Consider the following 23,970-nt stretch of genomic DNA (forward strand, 5'->3'; position numbering starts at 1 on the left):
TCTCTTTTAAAGCACACAAAGTGATCATATTTAGGTAAGTGTTAAATCCCTGTTACTGTGAAACTGCTTAGCATTAAAAGGATTACACCCCAGTATACTCAAGGGTTGAGCCGCCAAATAATTACCCGTAAATTTTCAGGGACTGAACACCCGCTCTGGATCTTCCTGCAGGTAATTAAGACGGCAAAATAGACGTCTGAAGAAGGCTTTTCTTTTCCCTTAGTCTATTGTTTTAATTTCCCAGTTGATTCATCAGTAGCATCCTAGCCAGGCTGTGAAGCTGCCGTCACCTATGCTGTGTCTTGATGATGTCGTTTTGAAACCAGAAAGGAAAAGAAAGCTACGCTCTCACCAGGGAGACTAAAATGATCTCCAAACCTGGTTGCATAGTGTAACGTCATAAGATCTCAAGGGAAGCGAGACCGTCCTGGAGGTAACGCAGGCTGTCCCCGCCAACCTATGCATTTTTCTTTAGCCTTTAAGGCACAGCACCAGGGCTCCTCCGGGGAACCTTCCCTGGTCGGCCCTACCCTCACTGAGTCAGCCTCCTCACCACCCTCCCAATTTCATCAGCACTTGACCATTCTTCTCCTGCCACCTGCAATCAGAACCTGCCCCCTGCTCTTATTTTATCCCCCCAGATCCTGGCCCAGCTCAGCGTGGCTCATCTCCAGAGAAGCTTACGTACCGCTCTGGCTAAAGCACCCCTCCCCCAGTAGGGCCGTTTCCTACTTAGACTCTTCATGCTCAGACAGTGCCTGGCAGAGGGTAGGCACCCAAGAAACATCTGTCGAATAAAGGAATACATGCCTTGTGACCCAATCTCATTTCAGGACCCTGAAGGAAAGTACAGTCTCTCTAGAGACATCTCTCTGTCCCCGACAGCGCCACGCATAGATAGAGAAAGTGTGGAGATGATTTCCAGAAATATGCACAAGCAGCTCTGGATCGATAAGGTCTTAGAGTTACGCTTCAGTAACCAGTCTTCCGAGAGGTGCAGAAGCCATCGAAATTACTCTCTGGGACGCCCTCTGATTAAAGTGGCTGTCGTTGAAACAGAAAGCTTGAATCAACCAAGGTAGAATGGCCCCCGTACTTTACTCAATTGAGCTATCGTTTCAATTTCATCTAAAATGTCAGGCTTAGCTGTTCATCTTTATCCAGCCGTCCATCTAGACCGGTAAGCAACAGGACACCAGTGGTGGGGGAGGTGTAATCCAGATAATGGTAATACATTATTCACACGAGTTTGATTAATGGTCGTCTTTGCCATCTTATCTCCATCATCACAGACAGATAGGTATTGACGCCCTCTGTGCCTTCCATGATGTACTCAATTGTGTAAGGCTCTACCTCTAGCTTGGAGTGAGAGTGAAATGCTGAGAATTCACTAACCACTCAATAAGTTGGAGGAACGGCAGTTTCCACTGAGCCCCAAAATATTGTCTCTGGGGATAAGATGGTAGAAGAGCCGAGACGTTTCAAAGAAGTGAAGTGACTTTCCTAGGGCAGCCTGGCTTGCTAATGGCAGAGCCAAGTTTATTTTTCATTTGGATCTTTAGTCTGCCTTGGAATCTCAAGCTAATTCAGTTTTATTGAGCACCTACCATGCATGGTATATAAGGCTAGACGCTGTTTTTAGTGCACAATTCAACTACTACTGCGTTACTGTAATCTTTATGAGCAGCCAAGGTAAAACCTAAATCTATACAGATCGCAAGACGGTATCGGCTCTTACAGTTTTGTATTTCCAGAGCTTCTGAAAACCTCTTATGGCTCACTCTTTGCTTAACTATTAGCAACCAGGCTCTTCTCTATGATGTGCAACCATCCATCCCCTGGAAATGGAGTGACCACAGCGAAGTCATAGTGGGGTTTTTTTTGGTGGTTTTTTGTTTTTTGTTTTGTTCTGTTTTCCTGTCAAGAGATTAACCATGTTTAATTCTGGGTGATAAGAATATAAATGATCATTCCCTTCTTTGCACTTTTCTGAATTTAATTTTTTCTACTGTAAATCTTTTTTTTAATTTTTAAAAAATTTTTATTTTACATTAGAGTACAGTTGATTAACAATGTTGTATTAGTTTCAGGTAGACACAGCAAAGGGATTCAGTTATACAGATACATGTGTCTGTTCTTTTTCAAATTCTTTTCCCATTTAGGTAATTACAGAATACTGAGTTAAGTTCTCTGTGCTACACAGTAGCTCCTTGTTGGTTATCTATGTTAAATATAGCGGTGCGTACGTGTCAATCTCAGAGTCCCCCTCTATCCCTCTCCCGCACCTCTCCCCCTGGTAACCGTAAGTTCATTCTCTAAATCTGTGAGGTGGTTTCCGTTTTATAAATAAGTTCATTTGTATCATTCTTTTTAGATTCCGCATATCAGCCATATCATATGATATTTGTCTTTCTCCGTCTGACTTAACATCACTTAGTATGATAATCTCCAGGTCCATCCATGTTGCTGCAAATGGCATTATTTCATTCTTTTTAATGGCTGAGTGATATTCCATTGTATATATGGACTGCACCTTCTTTATCCGTTCACCTGTCGATGGACATTTAGGTTGCTTCCATGTCTTAGCTATTGTAAACAGCCCTGCAGTGAACATTGGGGTGCCTGTATCTTTTCAAACCATGTTATTCTCCGGATATATGCCCAGGAGTGGGATTGCTGGATCATACAGTAGCTCTGTTTTTAGCTTTTTAAGGAACCTCCATACTGTTCTCCATAGCGGCGGCACCAATTTACATTCCCACCAACAGTGTAGGAGGGTTCCCTTTTCTCCACACCCTCTCCAGCATTTATTGCTCGCAGGCTTTTTGATGGTGGCCATTCTGACTGGTGTGAGGTAATATCTCATTGTAGTTTGGATTGCATTTCTCTAATTAGTGATGTTGAGCATCTTTTCATGTGCCTCTTGGCCATCTGTATGTCCCCTTTGAAGAAACGTCTATTTAGGTCTTCTGCCCATTTTTTGATCCGGTTGCTTGTTTTTTTTTTGCTATTGAGTCACATGAGCTGTTTGTAAATTTTGGAGATTAATGCCTTGTCAGTCGCATCGTTTGCAAATATTTTTTCCCATTCTGTGGGGTGTCTTTTCGTTTTGTTTATGGTTTCCTTTGATGTGCAAAAGCTTCTGAGTTTAATTAGGTCCCATTTGTTTATTTTTGTTTTTATTTCCATTACTCTAGGAGACAGATCAAAAAAGATATTGCTGCAATTTATGGCAAAGAGTGTTCTGCCTATGTTTTCCTCTTAAGAGTTTATAGTATCTGGTCTTACATTTAGGTCTTTAATCCATTTTGAGTTTATTTTTGAGTATGGTGTTGGATAGTGTTCTAATTTTATTCTTTGACATGTAGCTGTCCAGTTTTACCAGCACCATTTATGGAAGAGATTGTCTTTTCTCCAGTGTACAGTCTTGCCTCCGTTGTCATAGATTTATTGACCATAGGTGCATGGGTTAACCTCTGGGCTTTCTATCCTGTTCCACTGATCTAGATTTCTGTTTTTGTGCCAGTACCATCCTGTTTTGATGACTGTAGCTTTGAAGTATAGTCTGAAGTCAGGGAGCCTGATTCCTCCAGCTCCAGTTTTCTTTCTCAAGATTGCTTTGGCTATTCAGGGTCTTCTGTGTCTCCATACAAATTTTAGGATTTCTTGTTCTGGTTCTGTGAAAAATGCCATTGGTAGTTTGATAAGGATTGCATTGAATCTGTAGATTGCCTTGGGTGGTATAGTCATTTTCACAATATTGATTCTTCCAATCCAAGAACATGCTATATCTTTCCATCTGTGTGTCATCTTTGATTTCTTTCATCAGTGACTTAGAGTTTTCAGTGTACAGGTCTTTTGCCTCCGTAGGTAGGTTTCTTCCTAGGTAGTTTATTCTTTTTGATGTGATGGTAAATGGGATTGTTTCTTTAATTACTCTTTCTGATCTTTCATTGTTAGTGTATAGAAACGCAACAGATCGCTGTGTATTAATTTTGTATCCTGCAACTTTACCAAACTCATTAATGAGCTCTCGTGGTTTTCTGGTGGCAACTGCAGGATTTTGTATGTATAGTATCATGTCATCTGCGAACAGTGTCAGTTTTACTTCTTCTTTTCCAGTTTGGATTCCTTTTATTTCTTTTTCTTCTCTGACTGCCATGGCTAGGACTTCCAAAACTATGCTGAACAAAAGTGGTGAGAGCGGACATCCTTGTCTTGTTCCTGATCTTAGAGGAAATGCTTTCAGTTTTTCACTACTGAGAATGATGTTTGCTGTGGGTTTGTCATATACGGCCTTTATTATGTTGAGGTATGTTCCCTCTGTGCCCACTTTCTGGAGAGTTTTTATCATGAGTGGGTGTTGAACTTTGTCAAAAGCTTTTTCTGCATTGCTTGAGATGATCATGTGGTTTATATTTTTCAGTTTGTTGATGTGGTGTATCACACTGATTGATTTGTGGATATTGAAGAATCCTTGCATCCCTGGGGTAAATCCCACTTGCTCATGGTGTATGATCCTTTTAATGTATTGGTGGATTGGGATTGCTAATATTTTGTTGAGGATTTTTGCGCCTGGGTTCATCTGTGATATTGGCCTGTAATTTTCTTTTCTTGTGGTATCTTTGTCTGGTTTTGGTATCAGGGTGATGGTGGCCTCACAGAGTGGGTTTGAGAGTGTTCCTTCCTCTGCACGTTTTTGGAACAGTTTCAGAAGGGTAGGTGTTAGGTCTTCTCTAAATGTTTGAGAGACTTTGCCTGTGAAGCCATCTGGTCCTGGACTTTTGTTTGTTGAAAGATTTTTAATCACAGTTTCAATTTCATGGCTTGTGATTAGTCTGTTCATATTTTCTATTTCTTCCTAGTTCAGTCTTAGAAGGTTGTACCTTTCTAAGAATTTGACCATTTTTTCCAAGTTGTCCATTTTATTGGCATATGGTTGCTTGTAGCAGTCTCTTATGATCCTTTGTATTTCTGTGGTGGGTGTCAGTTGTAACTTCTTTGTCATTTCTAATTTTATTGATCTGAGCCCTCTGTTTTTTTTCTTGATGAGTCTGGCTAGAAGTTTATCAATTTTGTTTGTCTTTTCAAAGAACCAGCTTTTAGTTTCATTTATCTTTGCTGTTGTTTTCTTCATCTCTATTTCACTTATTTGTGCTCTGATCTTTATGATACCTTTCCTTCTACAAACTTTGGGTTCTGTTTGTTCTTCTTTCTCTAGTTGCTTTAGGTGTAAGGCTAGGTTGTTTACTTGAGATTCTTCTTGTTTGCTGAGGTGAGATTGTATTGCTATAAAGTACCCTCTCAGAATTGCTTTTTCTGCATTCCATAGGTTTTGGATCATTGTGCTCTCATTTTCATTTGTCTCCAGGTGTTTTTTGATTTCCTCTTTGATCTCTTCAGGGATCCAGTGGTTGTGTAGTAGCATATTGTTGTTTAGCCTCCACATGTTTGAGTGTTTTCCAGTTTTTTTTTCTTGTAGTTGATTTCTAGTCTCATAGTGTTGTCATCGGAGAAGATGCTTGATGTGATTTCAGTTTTCTTAAATTTACTGAGGCTCGCTTTGTTGGCCCAGCATGTGATCAGTTCTGGAGAATGTTCCATGGGCACTTGTGGAGAATGTGCATTCTGCTGCTGTTGGATGGAATGCTCTGTAAATATCAGTTAAGTCCACCCGGTCTAATGTGTCATGTAAGGCCTGTGTTTCCTTATTGATTTTCTGTCTGGATGATCTGTCCATTGGTGAAAGTGGGGTGTTAAAAACCCCCACTATGATTGTGTTACTTTCGATTTCTCCTTTTTACGGCTGAGAGTATTTCCCTTATATATTGCGGTGCTCCTACGTTGGGTGCATATATATAGTTACAATTGTTATATCTTCTTTTTGGATTGATCCCTGGATCACTGTGTCATGTCCTTCTTTGTCTCTCGTAACGGTCTTTATTTTAAAGTCTATTTTGTCTGATATGAGTATTGCTACTCCAGCTTTCTTTGGATTTCCATTTGCATGGAATACCTTTTAGCATCCCCGCACTTTCAGTCTGTACGTGTCCCTAGATCTGAAGTGGGTCTCTTGTAGATAGCATATATACAGGTCTTGTTTTTATATCCATTCAGTGAGCCTGTGTCTTTGGTTGGAGCATTTAATCCATTTATGTTTAAAGTAATTATCGATATGTATGTTCCTATTGCCATTTTGGTAACTGTTTTGGATTTGTTTTTTGGGGGTCTCTTTTCTTCCTTTCCTCTTTTTGTTCTCTTGTGATTGGATGACTAACGTTAGTGTTGTGTTTGGATTCCTTTGTCTTTTGTGTGTGTGTATCCATCGTAGATTTTCAGTTTGCGGTTTCCATGAGGTTTTGATACAGCAGACTGTATATATGCAAGATTGCTTTACGTTGCTGGTCTTTTAATTTCAAATGCATTTCCAATCTCCTGCATTTGTGCTCTCCTCTTCTCACCATTGCTGGTTTTGATATCATATTTGTGTGTGGATGATTTCCTACCTTTACTGTATGTTTGCCTTTACTGAGGAGCTTTTCTGTTCATAATTTTCTTGTTTCTAGTTGTGGCCTTTTCTTTTCTACCAAGGGAAGTTGCTTTAGCATTTGTTGCAAAGCTGGTCTGGTGGTGCTGAATTCTCTTAGCTTTTGCTTGTCTGTCAAGCTTATGATTTCTCCATCAAATCTGAATGAGAGCCTTGATGGGTAGAGTATTCTTGGTTGTCGGGTCTTCCCTTTCGTCACTTTAAATATATCGTGCCCCTCCCTTCTGGCCTGCAGAATTTCTGCTGAGAAATCAGCTGATAACCTTATGGGAATTCCCTTGTGTGTTATTTGTTGCTTTTCCCTTGTTGCTTTTAATATCTTTTTCTGTGTCCTTAATTTTTGTCAGTTTGATTGCTATGTGTCTCGGTGTGTTCCTCCTTGGGTTTATCCTGCCTGGGACTCTCTGTGCTACCTGGACTTGGGTGACTATTTCCTTTCCCATGTTAGGGAGGTTTTCAGCTATTAATGCTTCCAGTATTTCCTCAGGTCCTTTCTCTCTCTCTCCTCCTTCCGGGACCCCTGTAACGTGAAAGTTGGTGTGTTCAGTGTTGTCCCAGAGGTCTCTGAGACTATCTTCGTTTCTTTTCATTCTTTTTTCTTTCTTCTGTTCCGTGGCAGTGATTTCCATCATTCTGTCTTCCAGTTCACTTATCCGTTCTTCTGCATCAGTTATTCTGCTATTTGTTCCTTCTAGTGTATTTTTCATTTCAGTTACTGTATTGTTCATCTCGGTTTGTTTGTTCTTTAGTTCTTCAAGGTCTTTGTTAAACATTTCTTGCATCTTCTTTTTTTTTTGAACATCTTTATTGAAGTCTTGCATCTTCTTGATCTGTGCCTCCATTCTTTTTCTGAGATCTTGGATCATCTGTACTATCATTACTCTAAGTTCTTCTTCGGGTAGATTGCCTATCTCCGCTTCACTTAGTTGTTCTTCTGGGGTTTTATCTCGTTCCTTCATATGGGACATATTCCTCTGCCATCTCATTTTGTCTAACTTTCTGTGATTGCGGTTTCTGTTCCGGGCTGCAGGGTTGTAGTTTTTCTTGCTTCTGCTGCCTGCCCCCTGGGGGAGGAGGCTGTCTGAGAGGCTTGTGCAGGCTTCCCGGTGGGAGGCAGTGGTTCCTGCCCACTGGTGGGTGGAACTGGGTCTTGTCCTTCTGGTGGGTGGGGCCGTGCCAAGGGGCGTGCCTAGAGGGCTGTAGGCTCAGGAAGACTTTATGCAGGCTGTCTGCTGAGGGGTGGGGCTGTGTTCCTGCCCTGCTGGTTGTTTAGCCTCAGGCATCCCAGCACTGGAGCCTGCAGGCTGTTGGGTGGGGCCAGGACTTGGTAAGAAAATGGCGGCCTCCAGGAGGGCTCACGCCAATGAGTACTCCTCAGAACTGCCGCCACCAGTGTCTTTGTACCCTCAGTGAGCCACAGCCAATGCCCATCTCTGCAGGAGACCCTCCAATGCTAGTAGGTAGGTCTTGCCCAGAGTCTTGTGAAGTCACTGCTTTTATCCCTGGCTCCTAGTACACACAGGACCCTGTGTGTGCCCTCCAAGAGTGGAGTTTCTTTTTCCTACTGTCCTGTGGAATTCCTGCAATCAAACCCTGCTGGCCTTCAAAGCCAGGCTCCCTGAGGGCTCCTTCCTCTTGTAACCAGACCCCCAGGCTGAGGAGCGTGACGTAGGACCCAGAATTTTCACTCCCGTGGGAGAACTTCTGTGGTGTAATTACTTTCCAGCTTGTGAGTCGCTCCCCCCGGTGGGTATGGGATTTGACTTTATATCAGTTGCACCCCCTCCTACCATCTTGTTGTGGCTTCTTTGTCTTTGGATGTAGTATATCTATTTTTGGCAGCTTCCAGGGGTTTTTTGGTCCATGGTTGTTGAGCAGTTAGTTGTGATTTGGATGTTTTTGTAAGAAGCGGTGAGCTCACATTCTTCTACTACACTGTCTTGTGTCTGTCCTCGTGTGGCTTCTAAGTGACACTTTTCCAACTTCTGTTTAGAGTTCCCAAGAAGATCCAGATAACACAAGGAAATATTATAGCCCATGCTATCTTAACATCATTGTCAAGGACATACCTAGAGTAAACCCCAGAGTAATACCCTGTGCTTTGTTTGTTTGCTTGTTTGTTTTATAAATTTATTTATTTATTTACTCTTGGCTGCGTTGGGTCTTTGTTGCTGCATGCGGGCTTTCTCTAGTTGCCGCTAGCGGAGGCTACCCTTCATTGCGGCGCGTGGGCTTCTCATTGCGGTGGCTTTTCATTGCGCAGCACGGGCTCTAGGAGCGCAGGCTTCAGTGGTTGTGGCTCATCGGCTCTAGAGTGCAGGCTCAGTAGTTGTGGCACACGGGCTTAGTTGCTCCGCAGCATGTGGGATCTTCCCAGACCAGGGCTTGAACCCTTGTCCCCTGCATTGGCAGGCAGATTCTTAACCACTGCGCCACCAGGGAAGTTCCCCTGTGCTTTATTATTACTGAAAATGTGCTTTACCAGCATGTGTTTATCCAGTACCACACATCCTTTTTAGAACCAGACCATTTCCAAGATAGAAAGCGGCTCCTAGGGGACTGCCCTTAAAGTAGAATTGCGCTCCCCTTCTTGCGTCTGGTTTAAAGGACCGAGTCCAAAAGCTGTGCTTCGCAGCCAGCTGGAATTGGGGTGGGGCGTGGGGCTTGGACATCCTCAGGCGAGTGTTTCAGATTGGAGTTGGCTCCTCCCATGCACTGCCCTGACACACAGCATATGCCTCAGGCTGGAGTCAGGCCTGGGCTTCTCCTCCACAGCAAGGACGTAAATTGGCCTTCGCAGTTTTCAAGTCACGTCCATCCAAAGTGAGAATGTGAGTGCCCCCATGACTGACAGCCTGTCCTGGGAAAATTTGCAGTGGGATTTAAAGGCTCAGCGCAGTGCTGGGGCTGTGTGTCATTCTGCTATAGTGAGGAAGCATTGTTTTCAGAATATCAGGGACTGCAAACAGACCTGGTAATCAGAACTTCTTCTCTACCAGGCAAAAATGTCGTGTTTCACCAACATGTGTTGTATGTAACGTAAGTCCAAACAGCATTTATGAGGAATCTATGACTAATTTTCAAACCACATATGGGGTTAATGGCAGCATATAAAAAGGGTTTAAGTAAGGAAGAACGTAAGATACTGTTCTTGATTAATTATCAGTGATTCAGGTAAAAATGCTTTAAAGCAACAAATGTTCTAGGGTATCTTCAATGCCAGCCTGCCGTTTATTGTTCGAAGAAAGTTGTCTCTTGTTACAGTAGTTCTTCAAATTTCTGTCAGTCAAAATATTGACAAAAAATAGAGTAGGAATGCTTTTCAAGTTAGGTTGTGATCAAAATCGTATTGATTGTAGACAGCAGACTGCACACATTTTTGGGACTAGGCCAAATGCATGAAATCTTTTTTTACGTGTCAGACCTTCATCTATCGCATTCCTTATGAGTCTTCCTTTTTCCTACTTGAGTACTCCTAGTACATCATGCTGTTTTTTTCCCCAAGACATCAGTTCCAGACTTTTCACTTTCCCGAGTTCTTAAACGGAGCCCTCAATTCTACATGTGTATTACAGAGTCATGCTTCTCAGACTCTCGGTGGTGAAAGGCCGGGGAGACCAGGTTAGCCGGTTGGTTTAATTTTTAACATGTCACTGACCCAGTACGTGATTCTACCATGAGTGACTCCATAGTTCGCCCCTTGCCACTTCAGCTCAGTAGCACCTGACGCAGTCTTGCACTGTGGTCAGTGAGACAAGTCTGCTAATCCTATCCTTGGCGATCATGACAGTGTCTAAGTGCTATAAAATTTCTAAACACTGCCCTCATTTTCTGCACCTACCTCGCCGTGACCTTGAAGCAAACTTTGAGTCATAGTAGAATGAAGCCCAGTGGAGCTCTGGGTATCTTTTGACCTTTCTTAAGAGCTATTCACCTTGGTGGCCAATCATTCAGCGAAAACTGTAAACCTGTATTATCATTTTTATTCTGGTAAAAGTCACGTCACAATGTTTATTATCTTTCTAAGTTTTCTTCTTACAGCCTCTCCAGTTATCCTTCTCTCTGCTTTGGTTGCACGTGAACTTGTTCCAGAACCAGCTGGCTTCCACCTTGAAGCCAGGGCTCTGTGGCAGCAGTGGGGCTGCAGTGGTGCATCTGGAGCCAAACGAGTTATCAGGAAATTGCACGGATTTACACTACCTCTTAGGAAGCGCCGAAACGGAGAAGGTCTTCCCTTTTGCCTGTACCCAGATGAAGTGTAACCTGAGACAGAGACTTGGGCGTGCGTTTGAAACGTGAGGATGATGTGGGCCTAGTATATTTGTGGTATGCAAATGGGTTATTCCAAAGTACCTGGAAAGACTGCGCCCTCGTGGTTAAACTCGTGCTACCTCTTTGATTGCTTAGTCTTTTTCTCAAAACACGAGAAAAGAAATTTCCATCCAGCGCAACTGAATTATCAGAAATTAATGGGATTTCATTTAAGGGAAACATGCCAGGTTGCTAAAGCTATAATGAGGAAGTCATTGAATTAATTAACATGTCAATATTCAGAAAATAAAATTATCTTATTGGGGGGCGTGAGAAAAACACGCACTCAGCTGCAAACAACGGCTGTGACTTCAGGCAAGAAGCTGCCTGCACGTATTGTACTGCGGTTTTCTGTGGACTGTCTCTGGGCCAGTCACTGTGCTGAGAGCTCGGCAGTCTCGTCTCAGTGACTCCTCACCCTGTCCAAGCGGCAGGGTGACACGTGCTAGTGAGGAAGCAGGCTTAGATATAGTAACAAGCCCATGAAACCCCGTGATGAAGCTGCTAGAAAGAGCCGGAGTTGGGATCTGCACACAGGTCTGCCTGTCTTCCGAGCCTCAACTCTTCAACACCACGCTATGCTCTACACAGCAGCCGGAGAGCCTGCTGAAAATATCGAGCAGATCGTGGCAGTCTTCACTTAAAAGTTTTCCAAGGCTTCCCGTGATGTTGAAATCAAATCCGAGCTCCCCGACGCTGGCCCGTTGGCCCCACTGCCTGGCTACGCTCAGCCCGCCTCTCTCTTCCTCGTTCACAGGGCTTCAGCCCTCCTGGCCCCAGGGCCTTTGCACCTCCTGTTCTTCTGTCTCGAAAGTGTCTATGGTATTGGGCACCCAGGGGAGGGTTCCGTAAGTATCTGCTGTGTAACTGTGTTGAGCTTTGAACACAAAAACAACTGTGCCTTCACCAAGAAGAGCCAGGAGAGAGAAGATATTTCCAGAGACAGACCCCCACCTCAGAGCTCCTGCTGGTTGGCAAGCAGCTAACACTAAACACCAGACTGGGGGCCTCTGCCTGAGAAGTTATCATCGGGCAGCCCTTGGCCCTTCGTGCTGCCGCGTCTCGCGTGGGTGGTTGGCAGGATGGGTGGAAAGGGAGACTTGGCCCGTGAACGCTTTCAGAGAACCACGCCACTTCCTCCAAGGGTCCAACAGTTTTCAAAGTTCTGACTTCATTCCGAAGCGCAGGTTAATTGGCAAATACAGCGGCGTTCCCTGTGCCCTTGTGTCTCGCGTTTGGGCTCGCTTTGCTTTTATCTTACTTAATTTGCTGTAATAGCGGCGGAAACTAATTTCTCGACTGTAAATATCACAGCTGTTGGGGAAAGCATTAATTGCGTGCTATCACGTTACCCTCCTTCCTTGGACCAATTTATGTGTAGTCTGTTTGCAAGTTCTGTTACTGTGCATGTTAACGGAACACAACGGGAAATAATCTCACCAAACACGTTGGAAACATTTGTACTGAAATGGCTGGATGGTTTGGGGTTTGGAAATATTCTTGTTTGTGGCAGACGTTGAAAGAATGCTTTTTAGAAGCCCGACCCCAGAAGTCTTGACGCTGAGTGAAATATGGGTAATTTTTCTTTGGGGGGATCAATAAAATAACTATTTTCAAAATGACTTTATATTGACTGAATGGTCAGAAATGCCCTGGGCATTGATTGATCCCATGCCCGTAATCACTTTTTTGTTTAGTAAGTTAACTGCTCTGCCCACGTCGAATGCAAAGAAATCCAGTTCATCATTTAAACAAAATGTTTTTTTAAAGCATTTGACGTCCTCCCAGCCCTCACTGCCTGCCGCGGTCTCACAGGGAATGCCCTTTCTTTGTCTAGGAAGTGGATCTCTACAGAATGAACAGCCAGGACAAGCTGGGCCTCACAGTATGCTACCGGACGGACGATGAAGATGACATTGGGATTTACATAAGCGAGGTATCGAGGCTGATTTTTTATAACTATCATAGCAAGAGCAAGAGAGTTGGTCTCTTTTTTTTTTTTTTTTTTGCCTCTTATGTGTTAACCAACCTTAACTCTGGCTCATTGAGATGTCTTTGGGAAAGACGCAGACAGATTTCTTTCTCCCCTTTATCACGCTCCGTGGAGTTACATCTTTACATAGGGGTTAAGTTCTAATGTCGGCACATAAGACAAAACTACCCTTCAGAAGCCTGCAAATCGGCCATAAAATGGAGCCGTTTACATGGCTTCGTGTGTTCAACCCCGAGGGAAGAGCAGATTCACATTTCCCTTCTCGTGTTCATTGAACGGGATGGGGGAGGGCGTCATTTACACTTTTTAAAGTATTTCTGTGTCTGTTTCTCTTTTTTCTTTTCTTTTGGTGCAGTGTGTATAGTTGAATTCACGTAAGTTCAGTGTAACTTCGAAGCACATAGATGGAAGCTCTCTTGATCTTCCCAGAGAAGACAATGCAAAGCAGCTGATTTCAGGATGGATACCTGACCACGCACTGCCCTCTTTGCAAGCACAGAAACCCCATTTTGTCAGGAAACAAAATCCATCCCCATGGGATGAATCAAGGGATGTGTCTGCTAGGCTTAATAATTATCCCTTTGGGTGTACTTCACCCACCAAGCTTAAGTTGGCCCGTCATTACTGCATTTCAGGGGTGTCTCTCCTAAACTCAGTCCCACTTGTCTCCATTATATTTCATTTTTAAAGTTACTTTCCAAAATTTAATAGACACATTTGGTAAAATAATTAAGCTCTGGTTGCTAGCCCAGCCCACATGATGAAGGGTACCCTTTAACCTGTTCTACAGCACACTTTTGATTTTCATTCCTGTGCATGGAACAGGAGTCAGCTGTGCCTCTTCATCCCCTCAGGTCACCAGGGTCTGTGCACACTGCCGTGTAGCAGGGCTGCCGTGCAAGGATCCAGGAACACAGCCTGGAGAGGGCTTGGAAACAGATCAGTCCCTGTTCGTCTCCCTCTGCATGACCCTAAGTCTTGTTTATTTCGGTGCAAAACGAAAACAGAGGGACGAACACGATCATGTGTTAGACGCAGACTTTGGAAAGGGCTGTTGTTTGTTTTCGTGCGTGTTTCAGTTACCCACTCAGTGCTGAGATGTCTGCTGTGTGTTTCAGATCGACCCTAACAGCATCGCGGCCAAGGATGGGCGCATCCGAGAAGGAGACCGCATCATCCAGGTAGGTCAGCTTCCTCTGTTTATCACTCAAGAGCAAACTGGTTCTCATAATAGCTTTGGGGTGGAAATGCAGAAGTTAACAAACGGGGGGTCGCAAATATCAGGTGTGTGGTGAGGCCAGAGAAGGTAATGGCTGAAGTACAAGCTATGGAAAACACCTGGCAACAGGGTGTGGTGAGGCGTGAGACAGACTGGAGAGAGGACGCGTGCCCCACCTGAACAGGAAAGCTGCCCCAGCGCTTTACAGCACGAGCCAGCTCACCTCCTTTCCTGTCCCTTCTCTTTGGGCCACAGACAACACATGTGGGCCAAATCAGGCCCACAGTTCTCGTGAACCAAAATAATGCTCGTTTGAGCTTTCTCTGAAGGATTAATTTTGGACCGATCATTTCAAGTTTGAGCCGTCTTTTAAACTCCATGACTCAGCATTTAACTAGTATTATGCGATGGCTTTTAAGAGTAGTTTCCTTATCTGGAAAGGATACCTGTTGCTCTTTCAAGTCAAAATGAGACCAGTCTTGTTGTCCCTTTGTCTTTTAACTTGAGCGTTAATTATTTTTTTTAACAAGTAACATTCTTTATCGAAGTACAGTTGATTTACAATGTTGCGTTAATTACAGCTGTAAAGTGACTCAGGTATACATGTGTATACATTCTATTATTTTCCATTACGGTTTAATCACAGGAGATTGGGTAGAGTTCCTGCTGCTACACACGGTAGGACCTTGTTGTTCATCCATTCTCTATATATGCCAGTTTGCCGCTGCTAATCCCAGACTCCCAGTCCAACCTTCTCCCACCCTCGTCCCCCTTGGCAACCAACCACCAGTCTGTTCTCTGTCCGTGAGTCTGTTTCTGCTTCATAAATAGGTTTATTTGTGTCATATTTTAGGTTCCACATGTGAGTGCTCTCATAAGATAGTCGTCGGTCTCTTTCTGACTTCCTTCACTTAGTATGATAATCTCTATTTGCAGCCACGTTGCTGGAAAAGGCATTGTCTCATTCTTTCTTTGTGATGGCTGAGTAATATTCCATTGTCTGTATGTACCACGCCTTCTTTATCCATTCATCTGTCGATGGACGTTTAGGTTGCTTCCATGTCTTGGCTGTCGTAGCAAACAGCGCTACAGTGAACATTGGGGTGTGTGTGCCTTTTGGAATTAATTATAGTTTTGTCTGGATATATGCCCAGGAGTGGCACTGCTGGATCATATGGTAATTCTATTACAGTCTTTTTTAATCTCACAGAAATTGAGAGGCTTTGGTTCATGGGTAGAAGACTTAGCTTCTACCTCTGCTCATTCCTGTCTTCTCATTTCGAATCCACCGTGTTTACACTTATCACTGCCTACCTCACTGCAAGGAATTTTCATTTCCTTTTTCCACTGCTTATTCTTACACTTGCCCTGACTTCAGCCCAGACTGTCGTTCCTGACGGGGCTGAAGCCTCAGGAGTAAAGGCCTTTTCAGTGGCTCTGCTTTTCCACTAGCATCTGCCATTGGCCACGGAAGCACTGAGTTCCTTATCTGGCCCTCCCTGCCTCCCGGACGACCCCACATCCCCTCATTGACCAAGATCCATCACCCCCTCTGCTGCCCGTTCCTTCACTGGCGTCGAGAGTCAGAGGGCAGGCTCCCCTTCCAGCTCAGTGGGACCATTGCTGTGTACCCTGGAGCTGAGACCTCCAGACCAGCAGAGCTCGAAGGTGCCAGGACAGGAAGCCAAAATCCTGCCAGAGAGTGATCAGGTGTGATGGTGAGAGACTCCCTCCCGCTTGACCTTCTGTCCCACCTTAAGACATTAAAGTGTGAAACTGGGAACAGAGAACACCCTGCATAATTCCAGCACGTTCACGTACAACCCCCATTGCTGCTTTTTTCTCCCATATGATCTGAAAATTAGCCGTAGTCACGCTTTAGTATATCCCATTTAGACTCCTGCCTGAGTGTATTTAATTATGTGTCATTAAATTGCTTAGATGTTTTCCCTCTTCACAATGCTGTGATTTTTCTCAGGGCTGCCTTTTGGAGTCCCAGCTACTTCTGTTCACGTAGCCTCCTCCTGTGCACTACCCCGCGGAGGCCGTCATGTAGACCAGAGACACTGCGTCAGTCTGAGCAAGGCCTTTCCTTCTGAAAACCAGCGTATTCTTTTCCAGCTGCCTGGAAGTTCTGTGTTCCAGGTGTGAGTGGGTGACAGATGCAGGCCTGCAACAGTGCAGGATGATTCTGCACAACTTAATCACGCTACTCGCCCACCCCTCCACCTTTCTCTTTTTAGATTAACGGGATAGAGGTACAGAACCGCGAAGAGGCCGTGGCTCTTCTAACCAGTGAAGACAACAAGAACTTTTCCTTGCTAATTGCGAGGCCCGAACTCCAGGTGAGTCAGCTTCCGGCACGTGAAGCTGGGTCTGTAGTTCGAAAATCAGTAGCGAAGTCCCTGGCCCTGCAGGACACTGCCCACGTATCGAATCTGAACTTGAAGGTACTCCGTACCCTGGAAAGGTAATCTGAGTTGCTCGGACTTCCAATCTGTTTCTCGTTTTGACCTTTTAAGGAGCGTGCCGACATCCACCCTGGCATTTACACAGCGGGCCCCGCGCGTTCGTTAACGCAAGGGAGCGTAATGAAGGAAAAGAGGAGGGAACATAACGGCATGGCAAACACAGCCAGGGTCATGTCCGTCAACATGTTTGACTTCCCAGGACCTGACCAGTATCCGTGTGGGTCTCATTTACAACTGCAGAGCGTTAAGGAACGTACAGTGTGACGATTATAGTTAATAAACTTCAGGTGTTCTCATCACCAAAAAAATAGTAACTAACTAACTGTGAGATACGTTAGTTAGTTACTTGACTGGAAATTATTTCACTATGTATATGCACATCAAATCATCGTGACGTACATCTGCCACGTAGTATACCGTTTTTACTGTAAAAAAAAGGAAAGAAACTTTGGTCAGCAGACTCTTCCTTAAAGGGCCAAAGAAGAAGTATGATTGGCTTTGGGAGCTGTATATTTGGTCTCTGTTGCAGTGCAGAAGCAGCCGCAGACAATACGTAAACAAAGGGGCTTGGCTGTGTTCCAATTACACTGTTTTCAAACAAACAAACGAAAACAGGCCACAGGCCAGATCTGGCCCACGGGTGGTCGATGTCAGACTACCCCTGAGTGGTCTGCTTTTTTTACGGCCACGAGAGAGAAGGGCCTGATAAAAGTGCTAGGCCTTGCCCAAGACTGACAAACGGCTAGGTTCGTAGAGCTACCTTTTTTTTTTTTTTTTTTTTTTTTGGTCAGAAAAAACTCCTCTTTCCGTACTGCAAGTGCCTTCTCTTTGGGGCCTGCTAAACTTGTGCAAGTGCCTTCTCTTTGGGGCCTGCTAAACTTGCGCGTGGGCCGTCACGCAGAAGAGCAGGCGGGGCTAGGGCTCCTTGACGCCGCCCCTGTACCTCAGTGGCCTCCTTCGCTGAAAGGGGCTAACCTGGGGGAAAGCGTTTCACCCTCCTGCAGTGAAACAGCAGACCACAGCCCCGTCCCCCAGACGTGTAGGGTGGGAGCTGTCCGCACCGTGAGGATGGGGGAGTTTGTCTGTCGTGTCGCAGAGCAAAACGACAGGCAGCCTGCATTTCGATGACTCCTGGAGGGGGCCCCAGAGGTATTTCTCCCCAGGGTCACTGTCCGTTCTTGAAAATGTAAATAAAATGAACGCGAAAGGAGCCTCAGCTGAAGCATGTGTGGGCGGCTGCCTCTCCCCAGCTGGACGAGGGCTGGATGGACGACGACCGAAACGACTTTCTGGACGACCTGCACATGGACATGCTGGAGGAGCAGCACCAGCAGGCCATGCGGTTCACGGCCGGCGCGCTGCAGCAGGTACCGCCCCGCCCGCCCCTCCGCCCCGCCCACAGCGGGGCAACCCCGCCCCGGCGTCTCCCTCGGGATGCCGGAGAGCCTGAGCAACCCGGCTGCCTGCCGCCGCGAAGACGGCCAGGAAAGTAACTAGCTGCGTTTCTGTTCGCCCGAGTGAAAGGCAAGCCCATAGCTTCCCTGACCACGAGAGTGCTGTGCGGCTTATAAAGCAAAAAGCAGTCATGCCCGGGTACCCCTGACCTTCTGATACTCGTTTCGAAACCAAACCCCATGTGCCGGCATTAATGTATTGCTAGAGCAGAGAAACAGAAAGTCATGTTTTCAAAAAGCAAAGCAATTCCCTCTGTTTAACCTGAGCTGCTTGGCACCCTTTCCGTCCCTTCTATAACAAACACCACCATTGTCAGAGATACCCTAACTAACTAACTAACTACTAATCGAGGGCCTTAGGAGCTAAAAGGACGTCGTCCGTGCCTCCTGCTTCCCGTGCGTGCACAGGGGTCCTCGAATGGCTGGAAGCATTCGGAGAGGTAAGGTGACTATCGTCCTCCTTTTACCCAGGTGCGGAAACTGAGGCCGAGAAGGAGGTTAAGTGGCTCCCCCCGGTCAGGGTGACCGGGTCGTTAACCCGTAGCTAATTCCCAGGCCCTCCTCCTACAGGAAGAGTCACACCTGGGAACTGCACCTCCGGCGTCCCTCACCGTGCCCGTGTGTTCTTGTTTTCTGTCGTGTAGAAGAAGCACGAGGAAGACGGGGGAACCACAGACACGGCCACCATCCTGTCCAACCAGCACGAGAAGGACAGCGGCGTGGGCCGGACGGACGAGAGCACGCGCAACGACGAGAGCTCAGAGCAGGAGAACAACGGCGACGACGCCCCCGCGGCCTCCCCGCCGCTGGCCGGGCAGAGGAAGCTCACGTGCAGCCAGGACACCCTGGGCAGCGGCGACCTGCCCTTCAGCAACGAGTCCTTCATCTCGGCCGACTGCGCCGACGCCGACTACCTGGGCATCCCGGTGGACGAGTGCGAGCGCTTCCGCGAGCTGCTGGAGCTCAAGTGCCAGGTGAAGAGTGCCAGCCCCTACGGCCTGTACTACCCGGGCAGCCCCCTGGACGCCAGCAAGAGCGACCCGGAGAGCGTGGACAAGGAGCTGGAGCTGCTCAACGAGGAGCTGCGCAGCATCGAGCTGGAGTGCCTCAGCATCGTGCGCGCGCACAAGATGCAGCAGCTCAAGGAGCAGTACCGCGAGCCCTGGATGCTGCACAACAGCGGCTTCCGCAACTACAACACCAGCGTCGACGTGCGCAGGCGCGAGCTCTCGGACATCACCGAGCTCCCCGAGAAGTCCGACAAAGACAGCTCGAGCGCCTACAACACCGGCGAGAGCTGCCGGAGCACCCCGCTCACCTTGGAGATGTCCCCCGACAACTCCCTGAGGAGAGCGGCCGAGGGCGTCGGCGGTCCCGGCAGCGAAGGCGCCGCGGGGGCCGCCGAGGCGTACGGGCCGTCCCCAAAGAATCTGCTCTCCATCACGGAAGATCCCGAAGTGGGCCCCCCGGACTACAGCCCTTCCCCTGAAGAGCTGGACCCCAGCCAGGCCCTGGAGGGCAAGGAGAGGAAACCCAGCGACGGCAGCGGGAGCCCCGCCCCCAGCCAGAAGCTGGGCGGCGGCTCGTACCTGTCGCCCTTCCCGCACTCCCCCTACAAACACGCCCACATCCCGGCGCACGCGCAGCACTACCAGAGCTACATGCAGCTGATCCAGCAGAAGTCGGCCGTGGAGTACGCGCAAAGCCAGATGAGCCTGGTGAGCATGTGCAAGGACCTGAACTCTGCCAACCAGTCGGAGCCGAGAATGGAGTGGAAAGTGAAGATCCGGAGCGACGGGACGCGCTACATCACCAAGCGGCCGGTGCGGGATCGCCTGCTGCGGGAGCGCGCGCTCAAGATCCGCGAGGAGCGCAGCGGCATGACCACGGACGACGATGCGGTGAGCGAGCTGAAGATGGGGCGGTACTGGAGCAAGGAGGAGAGGAAGCAGCACGTGGTGAAGGCCAAGGAGCAGAGGCGGAGGCGCGAGTTCATGATGCAGAGCCGGCTCGACTGCCTGAAGGAGCAGCAAGGGGCCGACGACAGGAAGGAGATGAACATCCTGGAACTCAGCCACAAAAAGATGATGAAGAAGAGGAATAAAAAGATATTTGATAACTGGATGACGATCCAAGAACTCTTAACCCACGGCACGAAATCTCCAGACGGCACTAGAGTATACAATTCGTTCCTATCGGTGACTACTGTATAATTTTCACTTCTGCGTTATGTACATAAGAGAGAACACTACCGTTGAGGTAGCAATTCCTGCCTCGTTCAATGCGGCAAGCTTTTGTATATAAGGTAAATAGCGTCATCATGTTTATAGTCGAAATCAGCGAGCCCTACCCACTCTGGGTGTCTTAGCTCTATTTTAAGCAGACAGAAACCACCCTTAACTGTCTTGGAAGGCAATATTGACAAAACACAGAGCTTGTTTTCAAATAGCAATGGTACTTTTTATACTCGTTACCTTTTACATGAAGTTTTTAGATTTCAAAAAGATCTTTTACTAAGCATACCTTCACAGAATAATTTGTTTACACGCTACATTCACATACGAAAGTTAAACACAACTTTTTTTTTTTTTTTCCTGCCGAAAACTCAGATACGACTGCCAGTATGTATTCTTAATGGAACCCTACCTTATAATGTTACTTTGCTGAATGTGTTTCATGTGAGTGACCGTTTAACATTATTATTTAGGTCAAAGCTTCAGCTCCAAAAACCACCAAACTCTGTGGTTCACGACGTATACTACACGTAACCAAACCAGCAAGTGTTTGTTTGTTTGTTTAGAATTGGGATACGCATTTTAAACGTTCTTCTTCTGGTTAAAGTTCCCAAGAGAGTGTAAAGGTTTTTAACAGAAGGCAAACTATAACGCAGCTTCGTGGAAGTTTAAAGCACGTTTGCAGATACTGCAGCCCGTTGGAGGACTTTGCATGTACAGGAAAGTTGTGGATGGAGACAGTTTGTGGAATTTTAAGCGCTCACTGTAGTAAACCTTTGCTTTGTAGCTTCGAAGGGACAGACTTTTACGAGCAAATTCAGAGAACCATGGTTAGTTATAAACAGTAAGTAAAATGAAGTTAAAATAAATTATTATTATTTTCTATTTGATATGTTTTGAAGTGATTCCTCATTTTGCAGTGGTGCCTATAAAATAAAAGCCTTCTGCAGTGTGGTTTGTTTTTTTTTTTTCCTTCATTGTATTACCTGCTGCCTCAGAAGAATTTGAGCGTTTCAGATCATCCACTACCTTCATTCTGCCCGGAATCCAAAGACAGGTCTGTTAGGAAAAAAGAAAAAAAAAAAAAAAAAAAGCAATCAAACTCACCGTTTACTCTAGCATTCGAATGACTGTCTGTCTGTCTTGCAGAAAGCCTCAACTTGGCCCACTATGCTATAAACTGGAATAACAGCAAGTTTATCAACCAAGCTCGTGTTCCCAACGAAACCCCTTTGGTTTACTGCCGCCATTACTGCCTGTCAGTAATAGCTATCTAACATCTCTGAGTGAGTAGCTAGGCCCAACTTTTTCCATTTCTAAGATGCATCTGCAAAAGCCACAGTATTTTCACAGAATAGCAAGGGTCACCAAAGTGGGTGGGCTTCAAAACTGGCACCTTTCACACCGCAACAACCCACAGGATCCCAGATACTGAATTTGCTACAAATTGTTCCCCGATTATGGTGTTCGCACAAATTTCAGCTATAATGTCTACTAAAAAGACATACGTACATCCATACACAAATGAACGAATGGGATTACAAAGGGTATCATTTTCATTTGCCATGATGCCAGACATCTGGTTTTCTCACGGAAATTTGGATTGAAGTGGCCAGGTGTTTAGGTATCTGAGACTTAGATTCCTCCAACACACCCTGTTTGAACCCATATTCCTCCCTTGCGGCCAAAATCTTAAGACTAGTCATTAGTCATTAGTAGTCACACTTCCATGAGAACAAACTTAATGTAGATACGACACCGATATATTTATTCCTCACTATTAAGATATCTGTTCATTACCTCTTCCAGACCAGGCATTGCGAAGATAACTACACCTGCTACCGTAGTGTTTGCAAAAGGTGGACCGTTAGCACCGTGGTTTTCCAATACTCTCCAAGTTCAACTTCCAACAGCATTGGATCCTTGGCTCCCAGGAGCAGCGCCCCATATCCAGCTCTCTTAACCTCACACCCTTTCTTGCTAGTTAATGTGTCACCGAGAACCAACACCAGTCAGATGAATTACAAATTGCGGCAAGACATACACAGGTTGGGTATAAGACTAAGTGCGTGGGTTTCTTTGGAGAAATAGCCTTCCTGCCTTGCGTGTTCTCATCAAAGGCCAGAGGGGTGTACATGGCCACAAGAGCAGAGAGCTCCCACCTAAACAGTCATGTGCCATCAGACTGAAGTTGAGGGGTTTCTAATCAGGGCTCCCTGGGTGCCTCTGGATTTAGGGGTCAGCCTGTGCCCCGTGTGAAAAAGTGGAGGGAAATAAAAAGTAACATACGTTCTAATCCCAGTTCCGGACCCTTCGATTCCAACTTATTTTTTCAATCACTTTTTCATATGGATACACTTGGTCCTAATTTGCAGTGTCATACGAGGTCTCCCAAACTGAATTTAGCAAATCAACTCCTAAAAGGAGTCGGAAGAGACCTGGGAAATCATTTGATCAATGAGCAGGAGACTCAAGGAGACAAATGCGGCTGCTTAAGGAACAAACTGGGATCTGAATTCAGAACCCAACACCCGTTCGCATAGCCCTTACGGCCACCCCCACGGGGGAAAGTTCGCTGTCAAGTGCACAGGTAACTTGAACGTATTCAGTCCTGTGCCCTCAACCAAAATATAAACACAGCTCACCAGTGGATGCCCTGGAGTGAACATCAGCCAGGAGACGTGAATCTGCCATTTTTCAGTGAGTCTGAGCCCCCCAGGTGCCTCCGAGCACAGCCATTTCCAAGCTGCTGGGTGAGTTGAGGGATTTTCCTGGTTAACGGTGACAAGAGATGATGTACAATTTCTGTCCTCCCAGATATGAAACCGTAGTTCCCACGTAAACAGAATGTCGCCTGTAGCCAACAGGGATTTCTACCACCACAGCTGCTTACGCTGTTTCATTTCCTTGGCCCATTTAAGAATGTGATGGAAGCTATGGATTCTCCCCACAGAAAAATATACGTATAATACACGACACAAATAAATTTGCATATAATTTTGGAGGCTTTATGTGCCCCCAAAGTCCATTCATGGACCTCTTCTACAGGTGCAAAAATCTCAAGTTTAGACCAACTGAATTTGATAGCTCTATACTTTTCACACTATTTTTAGGTGCATTTTATAGCACTCTTTGATTTCAATGACCATTTTAAATATCAAGGAGTACGTTTTCCCCCATTAGACCCATATTAAGGCAATTAAAATTCAACAAACCACTGATACCTGTACTCTTCCAGTCGTGCTACTAATGGTCGTTTCTCCCATGATTAAACAGGCTTCCAAACTACGACGAGGAAGGAGTCCCGAGGCTCCGTAACAGCCACTCCGCTGGATGGATGGCAACTTTATTCCTAAAATATAAAGGGAAAGAAATGAAAATTTATTGATCATCCAGTGCTACACTTTCCAGTACAGTAGCCACTGGCCACAGCTGGCTATTAAACACTTAAAGTATGGTTAGTCTAAATTGAACTGTTCTGAGAAAATGGATTTCAAAGACTTAGTGCTCCAAAAAAGAGATGACGTAAAATATTTCAAGAATTCTATGCATGTTGAAATGTTAATACTTTGCATATCTTGGATTAAATAAAATAATTATACTTCATTTCACCTTTTTTACTTTTTAACGTGGCTACTAGAAACATTTAAATCACAGATGTGACTCGCATTTTATTTCTATTGGATAGCACCAATACAGAGACCATCAGGCATGGGTGTGCAAAACACGGGACCTCACGAT

General features: G+C 45.7%; 1 protein-coding gene across 1 annotated transcript in view; it reads left to right on the forward strand.

The window, feature by feature from the left end:
• PDZRN3 (PDZ domain containing ring finger 3) overlaps nucleotides 1-21,151 on the forward strand; it is a 243,455-nt gene extending 222,304 nt beyond the window's left edge. The window contains exons 6-10 of the mRNA XM_068557574.1: nucleotides 12,696-12,794; nucleotides 13,970-14,032; nucleotides 16,314-16,415; nucleotides 17,792-17,908; nucleotides 18,640-21,151. Coding sequence (XP_068413675.1) covers nucleotides 12,696-12,794; nucleotides 13,970-14,032; nucleotides 16,314-16,415; nucleotides 17,792-17,908; nucleotides 18,640-20,208 — 1,950 coding nt within the window. The 3' untranslated portion in view covers nucleotides 20,209-21,151. The remainder of the gene's footprint in view (nucleotides 1-12,695; nucleotides 12,795-13,969; nucleotides 14,033-16,313; nucleotides 16,416-17,791; nucleotides 17,909-18,639) is intronic.
• The last annotated feature ends 2,819 nt before the right edge of the window (nucleotides 21,152-23,970 follow it).

This window comes from Eschrichtius robustus, chromosome 12 (assembly GCF_028021215.1).
Source record: "Eschrichtius robustus isolate mEscRob2 chromosome 12, mEscRob2.pri, whole genome shotgun sequence".
Taxonomy (NCBI): domain Eukaryota; kingdom Metazoa; phylum Chordata; class Mammalia; order Artiodactyla; family Eschrichtiidae; genus Eschrichtius; species Eschrichtius robustus.